General features: G+C 51.1%; 9 protein-coding genes across 9 annotated transcripts; 1 reads left to right on the plus strand and 8 right to left on the minus strand.

The window, feature by feature from the left end:
• Window positions 1-1,183: 1,183 nt before the first annotated feature.
• Window positions 1,184-2,672, minus strand: SCP_1501940 (hypothetical protein; the record flags this gene model as incomplete). The annotated part of the gene is made up of 3 exons (XM_027764298.1): window positions 1,184-1,540; window positions 1,590-2,348; window positions 2,400-2,672. 3 exons carry the CDS (start codon window positions 2,670-2,672, stop codon window positions 1,184-1,186), a joined length of 1,389 nt encoding a protein of 462 aa, XP_027620099.1.
• Window positions 2,673-3,374: 702 nt separating this feature from the next.
• Window positions 3,375-4,436, plus strand: SCP_1501950 (hypothetical protein; the record flags this gene model as incomplete). The annotated part of the gene is made up of 1 exon (XM_027764299.1): window positions 3,375-4,436. The coding sequence occupies one exon, from the start codon at window positions 3,375-3,377 to the stop codon at window positions 4,434-4,436; it is 1,062 nt and encodes a 353-aa protein (XP_027620100.1).
• A 1,557-nt stretch (window positions 4,437-5,993) lies between these two features.
• On the minus strand, window positions 5,994-6,793 carry SCP_1501960 (hypothetical protein; the record flags this gene model as incomplete). The annotated part of the gene is made up of 4 exons (XM_027764300.1): window positions 5,994-6,335; window positions 6,383-6,422; window positions 6,518-6,655; window positions 6,705-6,793. The coding sequence occupies 4 exons, from the start codon at window positions 6,791-6,793 to the stop codon at window positions 5,994-5,996; spliced, it is 609 nt and encodes a 202-aa protein (XP_027620101.1).
• Window positions 6,794-7,154: 361 nt separating this feature from the next.
• SCP_1501970 (hypothetical protein) lies at window positions 7,155-7,483 on the minus strand (the record flags this gene model as incomplete). The annotated part of the gene is made up of 3 exons (XM_027764301.1): window positions 7,155-7,248; window positions 7,296-7,333; window positions 7,385-7,483. The coding sequence occupies 3 exons, from the start codon at window positions 7,481-7,483 to the stop codon at window positions 7,155-7,157; spliced, it is 231 nt and encodes a 76-aa protein (XP_027620102.1).
• A 906-nt stretch (window positions 7,484-8,389) lies between these two features.
• Window positions 8,390-8,971, minus strand: SCP_1501980 (hypothetical protein; the record flags this gene model as incomplete). Its single annotated transcript, XM_027764302.1, has 1 exon — window positions 8,390-8,971. One exon carries the CDS (start codon window positions 8,969-8,971, stop codon window positions 8,390-8,392), a length of 582 nt encoding a protein of 193 aa, XP_027620103.1.
• Window positions 8,972-9,848: 877 nt separating this feature from the next.
• Window positions 9,849-10,206, minus strand: SCP_1501990 (hypothetical protein; the record flags this gene model as incomplete). Its single annotated transcript, XM_027764303.1, has 2 exons — window positions 9,849-10,064; window positions 10,111-10,206. The coding sequence occupies 2 exons, from the start codon at window positions 10,204-10,206 to the stop codon at window positions 9,849-9,851; spliced, it is 312 nt and encodes a 103-aa protein (XP_027620104.1).
• Window positions 10,207-10,594: 388 nt separating this feature from the next.
• Window positions 10,595-11,405, minus strand: SCP_1502000 (hypothetical protein; the record flags this gene model as incomplete). Its single annotated transcript, XM_027764304.1, has 3 exons — window positions 10,595-10,953; window positions 11,023-11,141; window positions 11,188-11,405. 3 exons carry the CDS (start codon window positions 11,403-11,405, stop codon window positions 10,595-10,597), a joined length of 696 nt encoding a protein of 231 aa, XP_027620105.1.
• Window positions 11,406-11,910: 505 nt separating this feature from the next.
• Window positions 11,911-12,652, minus strand: SCP_1502010 (hypothetical protein; the record flags this gene model as incomplete). The annotated part of the gene is made up of 3 exons (XM_027764305.1): window positions 11,911-11,918; window positions 11,959-12,562; window positions 12,629-12,652. The coding sequence occupies 3 exons, from the start codon at window positions 12,650-12,652 to the stop codon at window positions 11,911-11,913; spliced, it is 636 nt and encodes a 211-aa protein (XP_027620106.1).
• A 353-nt stretch (window positions 12,653-13,005) lies between these two features.
• On the minus strand, window positions 13,006-14,269 carry SCP_1502020 (hypothetical protein; the record flags this gene model as incomplete). The annotated part of the gene is made up of 4 exons (XM_027764306.1): window positions 13,006-13,223; window positions 13,270-14,005; window positions 14,070-14,166; window positions 14,214-14,269. 4 exons carry the CDS (start codon window positions 14,267-14,269, stop codon window positions 13,006-13,008), a joined length of 1,107 nt encoding a protein of 368 aa, XP_027620107.1.

A 14,269-nucleotide genomic window follows, 5' to 3' on the forward strand; every position in this document is an offset into this window, starting at 1 on the left:
CTGGCCATGGGGACTCTCTCGCTGCACTCGCTGCAGACAGTACGCGTCGGGGGTGGGGCTTGCATCAACAGGCGCCCCCACGTGGCAACTTTTCGCCCGAACTGTCATGTTTTTTGATCGATACACTACTTTTTCGGGACGCTGACAGGTTTAATAGTTTTGTCCAGTACGGTCCCTCATAGGAAAGGGCGGGAGGCCTCTGCGAGGAAATGCAATTCACCCAACGATCTTTCGGACGCGGCAACTTCCACGATCTAATCTCATCACGTGCACACTTCGTCGCGCGTCGACTGGCGTCTGTTCGCGCTCCATTCTTTCTAGCACTCTATTCTCTATTCAGTGGCTGACACCCCATCTTCTTCTTCACCACACGTATTGATAAATCACAGACTTCAAGCTCTCCAAGCATGGTCCTCCGATGTTTAGATAGGCAGTCCTCAGATACTCCTGTTTTCTTGTGATATCCATCAGTTGCTGTCTCGGACAAGAGAGCCAGATGTTGCCACTCAGAAAATGGACAATTTTTCGAATCACATGTCGTACGTGTGTATAATAGATACAAAAAATTCTCATAAAAATGTTCACTTTCGGACCATTCGACTGGATGCACCATCAATTGTGTAGAGGGAGTCCTGAAGTGGGATAGAGTAAAGTCATACATATGTTTTCTAAGTCCACCTGCAGTTGCAGTTGCTGTCACCATCAGACTTTCTGAGCAAAAATGCTGTGATGTAGTACAAATTTACAAACATTGAACCAAGGACTTGTACAGAGATGTAACTATGTAACTCATATAGAGAACATAGTGCTCACAATGCAGAACATACTCACTCAGCATCTGTTTTCAGACCTTGCACAGACCTCCACTCTCTCTGACTCTCTCTTCATCTTGGCCCTGCCTCCTGCATCTCAAATGCTTACTTAGATGGACCTTGCTGAGAACTGGGACCAGCCTTCCTGTTCTTCTTGAGCTCCTTTGCATCGTGCTTGAACTTGCGCACCCAGCAATCAATCTCTGATTGAAATTGGTTCATTTCTGGAGGCTATGCAAGATGATAAAGCTGTACTAACCTGTTTTAAATCTTTCATATGCTTGTGCATAAGACATCATAGATCTTTGTGGATGCTATCATATATGTAGAGGAGTGAGCGAGCTAGGATAATATTACAGACAGGGAAGCTTTCACACCTTGATTATGAAAGGCTGCCACTTCTCATTGTGTGTCATAGAATCCCAGTTGGGGTAGGATACTATGTGTCTGGCAAGGACACGCTTATCGGCTGAAAGAAATTGATCACCTGAATGGCCCATGTTACGCAAATCATCCTCCGTATCATAGTCTGACTCCTCCTCTGACACCTCAGGACCAGACTCATCTTCAGATAATAAACCTGAGTAAGAGTTATTACCAGTGAATAAATGCTCAGGAAGGCCCTTACTTCGAGTCACTTCCTTCATCCTAACTTCAGCAAGTATCTCTGATAAATCATGATTTCGAGTCCAGTAGCTGTACCACGAAGCCGCAGAATGATGGGGAGCCTGTTGCGCCACTGAATGAAGATAGATGTTGTCAATATGGGCCACATACCTTCTCTGCAAGCAAAGCACATAGCTGCATTTGGTTTAGGTTCAGATTCTTACTGAGCTTCCGCTGAACGAACTTGACAACGAAATCTTGATCCTCTTCGAAGAATCTCAGCCCTGTTCTTGCTGTGACCACAAAGGGTGGGGATGGCGTGCGAGATGGCGGCTCAGAAATCCGGAGTTTAGAATGAGTTGGAATGTCATCCGAATGGTGCTGCTGAATGGTAGAGGGTGATTTATCAGAAGGACGCTGCGATGTGTTCACGTCGGTTTCGTGAGTCGACTTGGAGTTTTGATCCTCCATGAATCTCCTCCCTTCTCTTGCTCTGAGCGCAGAAAAAGGTGGGGATGGCGTACGAGACGGCGGCTCAGAAATCCGGAGGTTAGGATCAGTTGAAAGTAGCCTCACGTCCTCTGAATGATGCTGCTGAATGGTAGAGGGTGATTGATCGTGAGTCGACTTGAATACGTCGCCGGATTCGTGAGTCGACTTCGATGTGCCGCTTTCGTGGGTCGACTTCGATGTGCCGGTGTGAGTCGACTTCGATGCGCCGGTGTCATGAGTCATGCCGATTTTGGTTTCGTGAGTCGACTTTGACTTCGACATGTCGATTTCACGAGTCGATGTCGACGTCGACGAAGTAGATGACTTCTCAACCGCCACAGGCTTTACAGAATCCTGCAAATCCGCTGCAGCCTGGTCCAGTCTATCCATATGTTCTAAGTAGTAGTCTTTCCAAGCTATTGCTGAATGGTTATTGACCTACATTAACAACCTGTCAGCAAAACATCATGAGTCCTACCAGAAACATACGCCATCCAGCGTTTCTAAAGTAACGCGTTTCGTCTGTTTCTTCATCATTCCATCGCACAGAGCCCGGATAAGGTATTGTTCATCTTCCACAAACATCCCCACCCTATTGAATTGGGGGAAACCCTGATACATGTAGTTGGGAGCCGTGCTAAAGGCGGCATTGCTGGTGCCAGCCAGGTGGGCATACAGCGAAAGTAACCTTGCAGATTCATCGATGTTGCCTGGTGCATTTTGCGGCATAAAACTGTAGTTAATCGAGTTCATCGAGTTCATCGTGTGCGTGTGCGGAGGACGTTCAACACAGGCAGCAACATCATCGATATGATCTCTAGAAATGACAACAGCTGTGACTGTCACGACTGTCACGATTTGACGGTTGGTCCGATTTTTACGTCAATAGCATTCAATCTCGCTCTTCGTCAATTGGCAACGGAATGAGCGAACCTACGTTACAGGAACAATGGCGTTAAAGGTTTGCGTGCGACGCCCAGCTTTGACTTGAGATTCGAGACTCTGGTTGAACGCGACGAGGCGGGTTTGATCAACGAAGAAGAGACAGATGATTACTTGTCCATGGACGAGGACGAGAGAACTTCTGAAGAGGAGCCAACTAGTGCCATGTTAATTGCCGAGGAGGGTCGAGGCGTTATTGTTAAAGCAGATGATGTGCCCATAGTACGACTTCAGGTGAAAACAGGTGCGTGTCGCTGTGGGTGGGGTAGGCTCGAGGATGCTTAATGACAGCTATGACCTACTAGGTACAACGCATCTCCTGATAGGGTTGTCTAACATCCCAAATGCCGTCCCATCATTTCTTGCCAACACCCTTCCACAGTTGCCTCAACTCTCCTTGCACTTGATATCTCCGCGAATTTTCTTGTTGCTCTTCCACCATCCCTTGTTGCTTGCAAGAATCTCGAGGAGTTGAACATAGCTTCCAATCCTCTGCGGGCACTTCCTGTATTCCTTTCTCATATGGTCTCTTTGCGCGTTCTCATCGTGGATTCAACGGGTATCAGCACACTGCCCGAGGTGCTCAGTTCTTTGGACAGGTTGCACACTCTCAGCATCAGAAGGAACAAATTGAACGCCCTTCCTAGTTGGCTCTGCTTGTTGCCTGCGCTTAAAATACTTCTTGTCGATGGCAATCCGTTCCACGGTCCATGGAAGGCACTTATAGAACCGGTACTAGCTATATCTCCGATGACACCCCTTTACCCGCCGTCTACATCGATATTCCCTCTCCTTTCTGCTAGTGTGCAGAGCACCAACACAGATGACACCGACTGCGAAGACGAGTCCCCTTACGACGACGACGTTGATCGACAGCTTCAGGCTGCTCAGGAAGACGAGGATACCATCACTCCTGCCAAGTCTCCGCCTATTGCGCGGTCGGTTACGTCTCCCCTACCTGCCACAGCAACGGAGCCTGCCATACCTCCCAAACTGACCAGGACTCGTACTACGCCAGACCGTGCTTATTACGACAAGAGTAGAGCAACTGGGAAAGCAGGGGTTGGGTCTAGTTCTGCGACCTCTTTGCGGCCCACCTCATCGAAAGACATGCAGGATCCAGATGAGCGAGAATTACGCAAAATGAAGAGTGCGGGTGAGCTACGACGGAATATAGCAAAACTGTCTCGTGCGGCGTCAAAATCAGCGGCACCTTCTCCACAGTGCGCTGTTCTGTCGGAGTACGTCACCTCTGCATCAAGTTCCGATCTGCTCAACATGGGTTCTCCCCCTCGGGATAGCCAGGCTTTACCGAAACGATATGCTAGTCTTGGTGTGGCTTCTGGAACGTTGTCACCAAACGCTGTTCGTTCAAGACCTCAGATGGATAACAATTTCTGGGACAATCCTTCCGAAGCCGATGAAAAGGCAGATTTTTCTGCTCAGACAATGCCAAGGAGGGCGACACTGCCACGAGGTCATCCCGACTCACCGAGGCTAGAATCAGAGATCGCCCGTTCTGCCACCCAAACACGGTCATCGAAGGAAGAAAGGAAGAAAGGCCTAGCCGCTGGGATTTTTTGAAGAAGATGTCGATGGGAAGATGAGGGCAGACTCATCCTCGACAATGAGATCAACTGTGTATCAAGGCCGACTCCATGCTAGGAATTTCCTTGTCAAGTCACCTGGGTCGGCATCACCAGGAATTCCTCAGATTGACGTGCGGATATCTACCACGGGAGCGTTGTTACGCCCTGCACCTCAGGTGGTTCTTCCTCAAGAGTCCCTTACTCCAAGTCTGTCTAGGAAACCGTCAGTTGAAACGTCGCTTCCTCCTGCAGGCCCTGAGAAACCCCACATTGAAGCGTTGACGGTCCCATCCCCTTCGTCTTCCTCCCACCTCTTGGCTCCATCCCCTCTCCGCACGCAGCCAAGTGAAGGAGTTTTTTGCCAATAGATATGGCCCCCATCCCCGTCACAGCGAGCAACAGCGCCGACGATGGCGATGATGTAGGCAGAGAAATTCTCAGTCCTGTTCCGAAAATATCCTTGGAGGACATGCAGCGAGAGGAAGAACGGGCGCGAGAGGCTCGTGTTCGTGCCTTGCGTTCGGTGATGGCGTGTCTCAGGAACATGCATGACTTGGGTTGGAACGCATGTTGTGTTATTGTCTGAATCAGAAACTGTCCAAGATGTCTCAAGACCGTGGAATCTACGTACGTTGCAGATACCCCACACGGCATTGCATTCTTCGCTTGTAACGGAAAGCTGGTTGGCTTGACAATTCAATGCCTGCAAAACGATGTACCCATGGGAGTCGGTGCAGATACGGGATAAACGGAGTGCGGACAGAGATCCATGATGTGGTTTCGGTAGATGGCACAATTGTCCACAACAATATCTAAATGTATCGTCAATGCGTGCTTGAGACACTGGACTAGGATCAGAGTCAAGTACCCCATGCCCAAAGAGCAACAGCGTTCCACTACGCGCAGCATGATGCACATGGTGCATGAATCGTAAAGGAGCCCTGTCATCAGCGAGACGAACAAAACGATCCTTTGTGTTGGCACCCTCATAGATACGACCGTTACATTTATCTCCCGTATTCTCTTGCAAATTTCCAGCCGCATCCTCCTTCTGTTCCGTCATACACCATTCGGCGTATTCATAGACAAGACCAGCGAAGAAACCTGGGGGACCGCACGAGCCAGAATCTAGTGTGTGATCTGTCATAGCCTACAATAACTCGTATGGAATGGCATCGCCCTAGAGGGTTTCCAAACATTCTGAAACTAGGCCACGCTGACCAGCGATATCAGGGGATCCCGTGTTACGGTCGGTGCTCTGAGCATTTCTGCGAACTACCTTCTACAGTCCAGAAAAAGCTAGCCAAGAAACTACGGACATAGACACCTTGAAGGGACGTAGATATCCATCCCCGCACAGACGAGATCTTGCACTCTCACCAGGCAGAATTACCAAACGGCGTAGCTGTCGGATGTGGAGGCAGAGATACCGTCGCTCATAGAGGGAACAAATTTTGAGACGCTAGACAGAGGCGACCGAGGAAGAGCAACCAAGTTGTAGTAATTTGAACACTAGCGCCATGGAGCACATGCAGTAATCTGTGTACAGAGCCTACGATTTTATTTTATATTTCAGTACGCGCGAGATAAAAGACGTCGAACTTTGCGTGTAAGTAAATCCAGCAGAGAACATGACGTCACACATGGGGAAAGAGGTGTAGCAGCCTGTGATGATGTGCTCGACGATGTAAGGTGTAGAGTTCGTGAAAGTGAAGGTTCCTTGTAACTCGCTCGCGCCGTCAGTAGCGTTGGTTGTTGTGGTGGCATTATCGGCGAGGAAGGCACCGGCGATAGTGACCGCAGTCGTCATGCGAGCCGCCAGAGTTGCGAGGTCATGGCGGGCACCTTGGTCGAAGAGTAGATAGAGATCAGAACCAATCTGTAAGCCGAAACCCTGTAATTGGATTAGTTGAAATAAGCGATGTGCGGGGGTAATCTCACCAAGAATAGTGTATAAATCAAAGCATAAACCATCTTCACGCTACCGCAAACAATGTTCTATGAGGCCAGTTCAAGAAAACTGCTCACTGCAGAAAGTTCAGTATGATCTTACTAAGAAATGAGACCGAAACTTACGAATGAGGTATTCCGGAAGAATAACCCGGAAGAATACCGACGATACCGGCAGAGGAAACGGCAGTGTAGCAGATTATCTGACTGCGAATACTGCTCAGACCGCGGGCGAGGAAGGAGATGAAGATGGTGACGGTGATTCTGAAACGATCGTTAGAACCAATTGGCGTATGAGTAGCTGAGCACTCACTCGAAGACATTCGCATACAACTGACTCTTGGATGCGACTCCAATTTGCGTGATAGACAGGATGGTGGCACCTGCTCCAGCAATCCACATATCCAAAAAGATCCACCAAATGCAAGTGGGCAAATCAAGGCGGAGATGAAGAACGCCAGGGAACTGCGAAATATCGCGCCATAGAGCGGATTCGAATCAAGCAGCACATTGAGCTGTTCCGTTGCCTTGATACGATAAATTTGGTGGACTTCATGAAGGCTGCCAAGCGCGAGACGACCGGCACACTTCACGAAGTGCATCTCTGAGGTCTTCGTATCCTGGTCACCGAAGGAGCAAATAATGACACCGGGAATGCGAATGAATTCGGCATCGACCTCCAAAATCCGCGCGGCGGAAAGCAGCTGCGATTCGATTCGATGCGAAGGAGCACCGAATATCATTAATGCTTTCGCAAGTCGCATCAAATAACAATCCAATCGTCTTCTTCTACTTCAGACCTTGTGATAAAAGTTTCCTCCGTCCAGTCGTAACAATCTTCCAATGTACTTCGCAGCCTGAAAACAGGTTAATACCCAATGGGGGAACCGGTAAGACTACTTACTCGAGTAGCCTGTCTTTTCTAATGTCCGCGCCGTGACACTATCAAACCGTCAGCAATTGAGAATTCTCTAACGTCAAGAAGCTACGTACATCGTGGATCACTATTGCCTGACGTTGCATATGGCCGGGAGGATCAAAGCGAAACTTCGAGCCGGCAGTGCCGCTAACTTTAAATCCTATCCCCAACATCGCCTGTAGGAGTTACTGAGCACAGCAGACATTACACTCAGAAACAGAGATACATTGACAAATGCTTCCCACTTCACGTTCCTCCTCTGGGTGTGATCTCTCGTTAAGATTCGAGTCATCGTCTGCGCAGTGTCAGTATGCCATTGGTCACATCTAGTACTTTTAACTCACCTTGAAAGTTTTGTTATTGACGACAATTTGATATTCCATCGAGGAGAGAGGATACGCGAGGATGATGGATGAAGCAGTAGTTGGTGGCAGAAAGAGAAGAGGAGATGAAGTAACGGCTCCTCCCACAGATGAGAGCGCGCGTAAATGGCTAAGGTCAACCTGGGGGAGCTGAACTGTGTCTATTTGGACGCAGTCGAAAGACTCGATAGCTGAATCAGTCCAGCCGGAAAATTATCAACGACATAGTTAATAAACAGAACTGGAGCCCTTTATCCCATTGCCGTGGTTAGTGCAATCATTCGGGCGCGGTTATCAATAGCAGTGGTCTCTTCATCTGCTAAAATAGTGGGCTCGCACCCTTCAACCGAAAACGAACTGTCCCCAGGAATGAACCTTTTCTCCAATGTTGCCGGTGCTCCTCGTGATTCTAATAAAAGTAATGAATAACAACATGAGCACTCCGGCTGCTTCAAGGGTGCCCAGAGGCAATAAGGATAAATGATGCACCTCTTGCAAGCGTTGCGCCAGCTGATCATCCGTCAGACATTCTTCAAATCGCGCAGGTACACGTCACTTGGCATGCTTGAATGACGATGTCTCAGGCAAAACCCCCTCTGATGCTCTCCATCTTTTGTTGGGCTCCTTGTCGTTGATCGACGGAGAGCCTTGACCGCGAGCAACATGTTCGCGCCGCACCCTAACGGTGTAGGCCTCGCTGCGCAGAACTGTCTATTCTCAAAGTGATCTGTCAGTAGTCCTCCCCTCCCGCCGTCTCTTCACCAATCGACTTTCCCGGAGAAAGTCCAACGTTAGAGGCGTGAGATGGGCGAGAACCTCCTTGTCTTCGACCATTAGGGAGCGTAGCAAAAGCGCTTCTTTTGCTGCATGCGTCGCTGCCACATACTCCGCCTCGGTCGTCGACAACGCAATGATCTCCTGGCGTTTGGAACTCCAAGAGACCGCGCCGCCGTCGATGAGGAAAGCATAGCCCGAGAACACCTTCCGATCTTCGTGCATGGAGCCATCCGCGTCCGTGTAGCCCACCAGGTCCAGTTCCTGCGCTCCGTAGGTAAGCTTCAAGTCCTTTGTGCCCGACAGATGCCTGAAGACACGCTTGACAGCTTCCCAGTGTGCTTTCCCGGGGTTGTCTGAGAACCGCGAAAGGGACGAGACGGCATATGTGATGTCCGGCCGTGTACCGAGCGACGCGTACATCAACGAGCCTACAGCCTCGCGATAAGGAATGTCGCGCATGGCGGCGGCCTCTGCAGTCGTTTGCGGCGACTGCGCACTCGAAAGCGTCGTGTTCGGATCCATAGGCGTGGTGAGTAGCTTCAAATCTTCGAAACCAAACCTGTGGATGATGGAATTGATGTATGCCGTTTGCGATAGGGCGAGCGTGCACGCGGTGCGATCGCGTTCTACGCAGAGACGTCTCCGTTCACTTGATATTCGTCTGGCTCGCCAGCTTCCCCAAACTTTGGTTGGAACTGAAGGACGATGACGGAGATATTCACTGCTGACAAGGGCTCCTGTTCAGCTCATGATATAACTTCGATACCACTGGTAAGGGAAGCCACAACCCTTCTGGTATCTGTAGCGCAAAACGAAGCAGCGACAGCTTCTTCGATGGAGTTGCCGGTCTGCTTTGAGAAACTGGGATCAAACAATCGCGCCGTAAGGTAGGGTAAGAACTCGTTGATCGTCGGACCTCCTGCGCCACCGCCACCGCCACCGCTCGCTTCACCGGCGAGGGAGATCCCAGGGCGCTGCCTGTATAGGGGGTGACGACCGTATCAAGCCACGTCTGGGCTTCTACGTCTGAACCGAGGCATTTGGGAGGCTCCGTGGTGGTACTCAATAGTAAGACTCCGTCCGCGCGAGTCGGACAAGGCCCTACATCTTCGACCAGCACGCTTTGATTGCAGAGATATTGCAACCACCAGGGATCTTGCTACCCACGACGTGGGAGACGAGGCCAGAGCTATACTTGCCCAGTGACCCCGAAAAGCCAGTGCCAAGAGCCGATCCTTCTCAGGAGCAGACGTGAACTCCAGCCGCAGATCGCCGAGAATTTCGTTTTGCAGAGTCGACTCGCCCCAAACGAAGTCCTTAATCGAGGTCGAGAGCGGCATTTCCTTCACCTTATTATTGAGCTTCTGAGCGACGACCACAGAGAGAATTTCGACGGCTTTCAAGGGAACATCTTCAACCCTAACGGGCAAGCCGAGACCGGAGCAGCAGGGACAGTAACGGGCACAGCTGCTGGTGCGGGAGTAGCAACAGCTTCGGGAGGGGACTCGACAGCAGCAGCCTCACCCTGATCCGTGAACTGGTAGTACACCTCCTTGGTGTTCTTCGCATGACAAAGGATCGCACGACTTCGGCTAACCGAATCCTCTTGCACCTCCTACTTCGCTTTCAGAGTCCTCGTCGCCATGCCTGTAAGCGCTGACGAAGGTTCGCTCTCGATGGAACGCTCGAAATCGTAGTGGTGGGCAATACCCCACCTTCTCCATGCTCATCTTCAGGTAGTTCAAGATGTTGGTCATGGTTTGCAGAGCGACCAATTCATCGGCACAGGCATATTGTTGACCTGGCAACGAAACAAAGTATGAATTGAGAGAACCATGTCAACTTCATTAGTTTTATCCACGGCATACGTTGTAATTGACGATCTCGAGCAAGCACTGTGTGTGCGGTGAGCGATATCGTCGATAACCTCGCGCAGCGCAGTAGCCGTGAAAGTCTTCGAGATGCGGCTTGGGCTCACCGCGCACAGGTGGAAGGGTTCTGAGCTTCACGCTCAACAGCGCGTGGCATAGTGATACCACGGTAGAAGACGACGTCAAGAAGGGACGAGATGGGGAGGACGTCAGCAATAGATGCGAGAGCCGAATATTCTCCCAAAGAGCATCCGGTGAATGCGGAGTCTTCTGATCAAACGAAGTCTTTCGAACGCATGTCCTCGAAGACGGCACGTTCGGTCATGACTTGCGCGATCGGCCAAACTGTGTGGCACACAAGAGTCCAGATAGATGACTGAATGTGTAGCAGAAGAGTCTTCACGCTACCGTCCCCGTCTATATTGTCGTAGTTCATATACATGTGCCGCTGCTGCATGGCCTGACCCTTGATGCCACCAAAATGGATAGTCTTCTCCTCCAGGTTGTCCTTGACGATCTCAATAATAGAGAAGCCATAGACAGCAGTAAGATGAATATCGGCAGCATCCCAGACAGATCGAGCAGCTGGAGCGGACTTATAGAAGTCCATAGCCATACCCTGCTCTTGGGAACCTTGGCCAGTGAAGACAAAGACGGTCTTAGGCTACGCGACTTCGGCAGTGCGTTCCAAAACCTTCTCACCCTTGTCATTGAATGTCTCGACCTTGACAACAGTGTTGCCATCCTGTATGTCGCTGTGCCTGGTCTTCATCCGAAGCTCATCCCCAGGAATGACCATTCCTACGAAGGCGACGTCATATCTGGTGCATTCATCAGTGAGAGCTACACATGTCATATCGGACGGACTTACGCGACAACTCGCTCCGGGCGACCTTGCACAACGACCGTCTCAACGTAGCGCCTGGCAGCGAGCTCGACCACATGCTGTGCGTGATTGTGGGGGAAACACCTGCCAAATCGGCGAAGTAGGAGTTGACGTGGATGGGATTGAAGTTACCAGAGGCCTCGGAGTAAGGCTCGTTCGTCGCCGAGAAGTTGAAGACGGCTGCACCCGCCTTCGTCATGGTGTACCCATTCAGAAGAGGCACTCAGAGACCTTGGGGCTTGCAGGGACGCGAGATAATTGGGTTACCCCCGCTGTCACGTCCTGCAGGAAATCAACGGCACCGACCTAGATTAGACGTTTGATCTGGTCGCGGACACAAATGTCGCTGGAGACTGGTATCGACTTGCAACATGTCTTGCTACGGTAGGTGACCTCGAACTTCACACAGCCTGAAGCAGTTTCGACGGGCGATCCCACTCAAACCACTCCTCCGACTGCAATACTCCCACGTCAGCTTCGGTCGCCAATTCTATGGAGTTTCGGTCGCCAATTCTATGGAGTAATCCAGAGCACCGAGAAATTCGAATGTGTTGTCGTATTCGGAGTAGTTACCACGGTAGAGGAAAGTAGACACAACCTCGATTACGGCCTTTCTACCTCCGATAGCGAAGCCTTTAACTCACACAGCCTTGCCGGCATTGCGGTTGACAACGGAGACAATGTGTGTCTCAACCCTGAAAACATCACCCGCCTGAAGATGCTTAGAGTCATCAACAAGACGGAAGCCGTACGACAGATGGACGAGCTCAAGAAGATCGCCGTCAATGGTCGAAGGAAAGATCGTATCTTCTGTGTGAAGTTCTGTAACCGCTTGTTAGCGAAGTTGACGCAGAACTGATCTAGGGAGTTCGGCCGGCTAGTCATGTTCTGGGGGCCGGGTAAGTCAAACAGTCCGATGAACATATTGAAGTCGTCGTGGCAAAGGCGTTGGTTGACGTGTTCGTTCAACCATGCAAACAGGAGGGAGTATAGCGGCTTCACGAGTTCGTCTCGGTTATCAGAGGCACCGTCGGGATCCAGGAAGATTGTACATAGTTCCTTCTTCCCCATCTTCGTTCTGTACGATAGCGCAGCCTCCAAAGCTTCCGGCTGCACGTCCAAGAAATCTGCGACGATATCGAGGACATCCGTGTTGCCCACGACAGCAGCGTCTTCATTGCGAGAGCGATCGGTATGGAATTCCAGGTTACCCAGATGGAGAATAGCAGCAACCAGCTGGCACTTCTGCGCGACATGTCTTTTCGAGAATCCCACGTTCTTCAACGCCACCTTCAACTGATCCAACCGCACGGCATCCTCATCCCAGATGCACGAACCATCTCGCGAGGCATACAACTTGAAATGGCGGGGAGATGGACATCAATTGGACAGGTGACACACATGAGAGAGTCCCTTGCAGACAGTCGTGTCTACAGGGAACCCCATCAAAAGGAATCAGCTGGGGACAATCGTACCCGACACGCCAACTGTCCAAGTCGCAGGGATGCTGGACCTTCACGAACCGGTCATCCAATGGCCAATGGCGAAAGTGAACCGTAAGGCGGGGGTGCATTTAGCGAACTGGATCTATGATGCACGGACGGACCATACTACGAGGTGTACTTCTCGCGGAGTGCCGTGAGCGAGCTCGATCGCACGATCTGCTCTGCACACTGCAAGTCAGACATGTCTTGCGACGCGCATCACGAAAGGTTTCTGCTGAACATAATCCGCAGGCTAGAGTCAGCGAACCCTCTTCGATCTCTCCCGAAAGATGTCACGTACCAGTAACAGCCCGCTCACGTTGACGTCCTAGTCCCTACAGTCCTTAGCGGTCCTGGACGTTCCGTGGTGGCCTCACGGAAGCACTCAACCTCTACTTCCGCTCCCTCGCCACTACAAGTTTGCCTGACAGTGCTCTGATGGTGACGGTCTACGTGGCCACGGCTCACGATCGGCCCGCGGACGGCGCGGTACAGGCCTTTCTTGCAAATGCACAACGACGACGAGAATACATCTGGCAGTTCGAGTTTCACGACGAACTCGTTGCATAGTCCACGCACCGGGCCCCCAAGCTGACCGCAGCCATTGAGAACGCAAAGACAGAGGTTCTGGCTCGAACTGAACGATGGACATGTTTGTGCAACACGTCATTTTTGTGTTGAGCAATAGTGGTCTCGATCTCGATCGCATCTTGCGCACCTCGGTAGCAAGCCTACCAACGATAAGTCTTCGCGTCGCGTCGAACGTAGGGAATTCTGCATGCAAGGAACGCAGGATAGGGATGAAACTGTCAACGATGAGGCCTGCTGTCCCCCGCTTGTCCGGTGCGAAATCGATGAGTTGAGATATATGAGGCTTGACCGCCTGAGTGAGCTGTGCGGTAAGGCCCTCATAGTCGATAGGTTCGGGCGTAACGCTGCAAGCTGCGGTACCAAGAACTTCGTGACCACATGAACGACGGACTCCTTCTCTACCTGCGGAGAAGACCTCGAGATATCCATCGTCTGGAAAAATGAGACACATGTCAGGAATGTCTACGACTTTGCTTCCGCCATCTTGATCGAGATCCTCGTTTGCTTCTTGCACGGCACGCTGGGTGGGAGGGATATATCCACTGCACGCCTCCGCCTCGGCATCTTCGGCAAGCGGAGGAAGGGCAGTGTCCGCGCAGGAGAGTTCAACGTCTATGCGTTGCTTCTTGAAGATCGAGTTCCGAGACGCCTTGGAAAGATAACGCGGTGGAAACTCGGTGTCGACGACTTTTTTCGAGATCGACTCTATCACCGGCATAAAGCCCTACATCGAGCGTTAGCCGATGGAAATTTGAAGCCGACGTGTGCGCGTAGCTGAAATGACTCACTACGGGGAGGGCATACAACTTGCATGCTGACGATCGGACGAGCAGCATCGCCCGCCAGAGACCAACAGGTGTAGATGTCGATTCATACACGCTACGTCTGCGAAACAATCGACGAGGGCGAGTAATCGTCGCCATGTTACGCACGGCACACCAGCTAGTCGTGTCGGCATCACGACCCTCTGGCTGCATCGCTGAGCCAT

Source organism: Sparassis crispa, assembly GCF_003851025.1.
Source record: "Sparassis crispa DNA, contig_000014F, whole genome shotgun sequence".
Classification (NCBI taxonomy): domain Eukaryota; kingdom Fungi; phylum Basidiomycota; class Agaricomycetes; order Polyporales; family Sparassidaceae; genus Sparassis; species Sparassis crispa.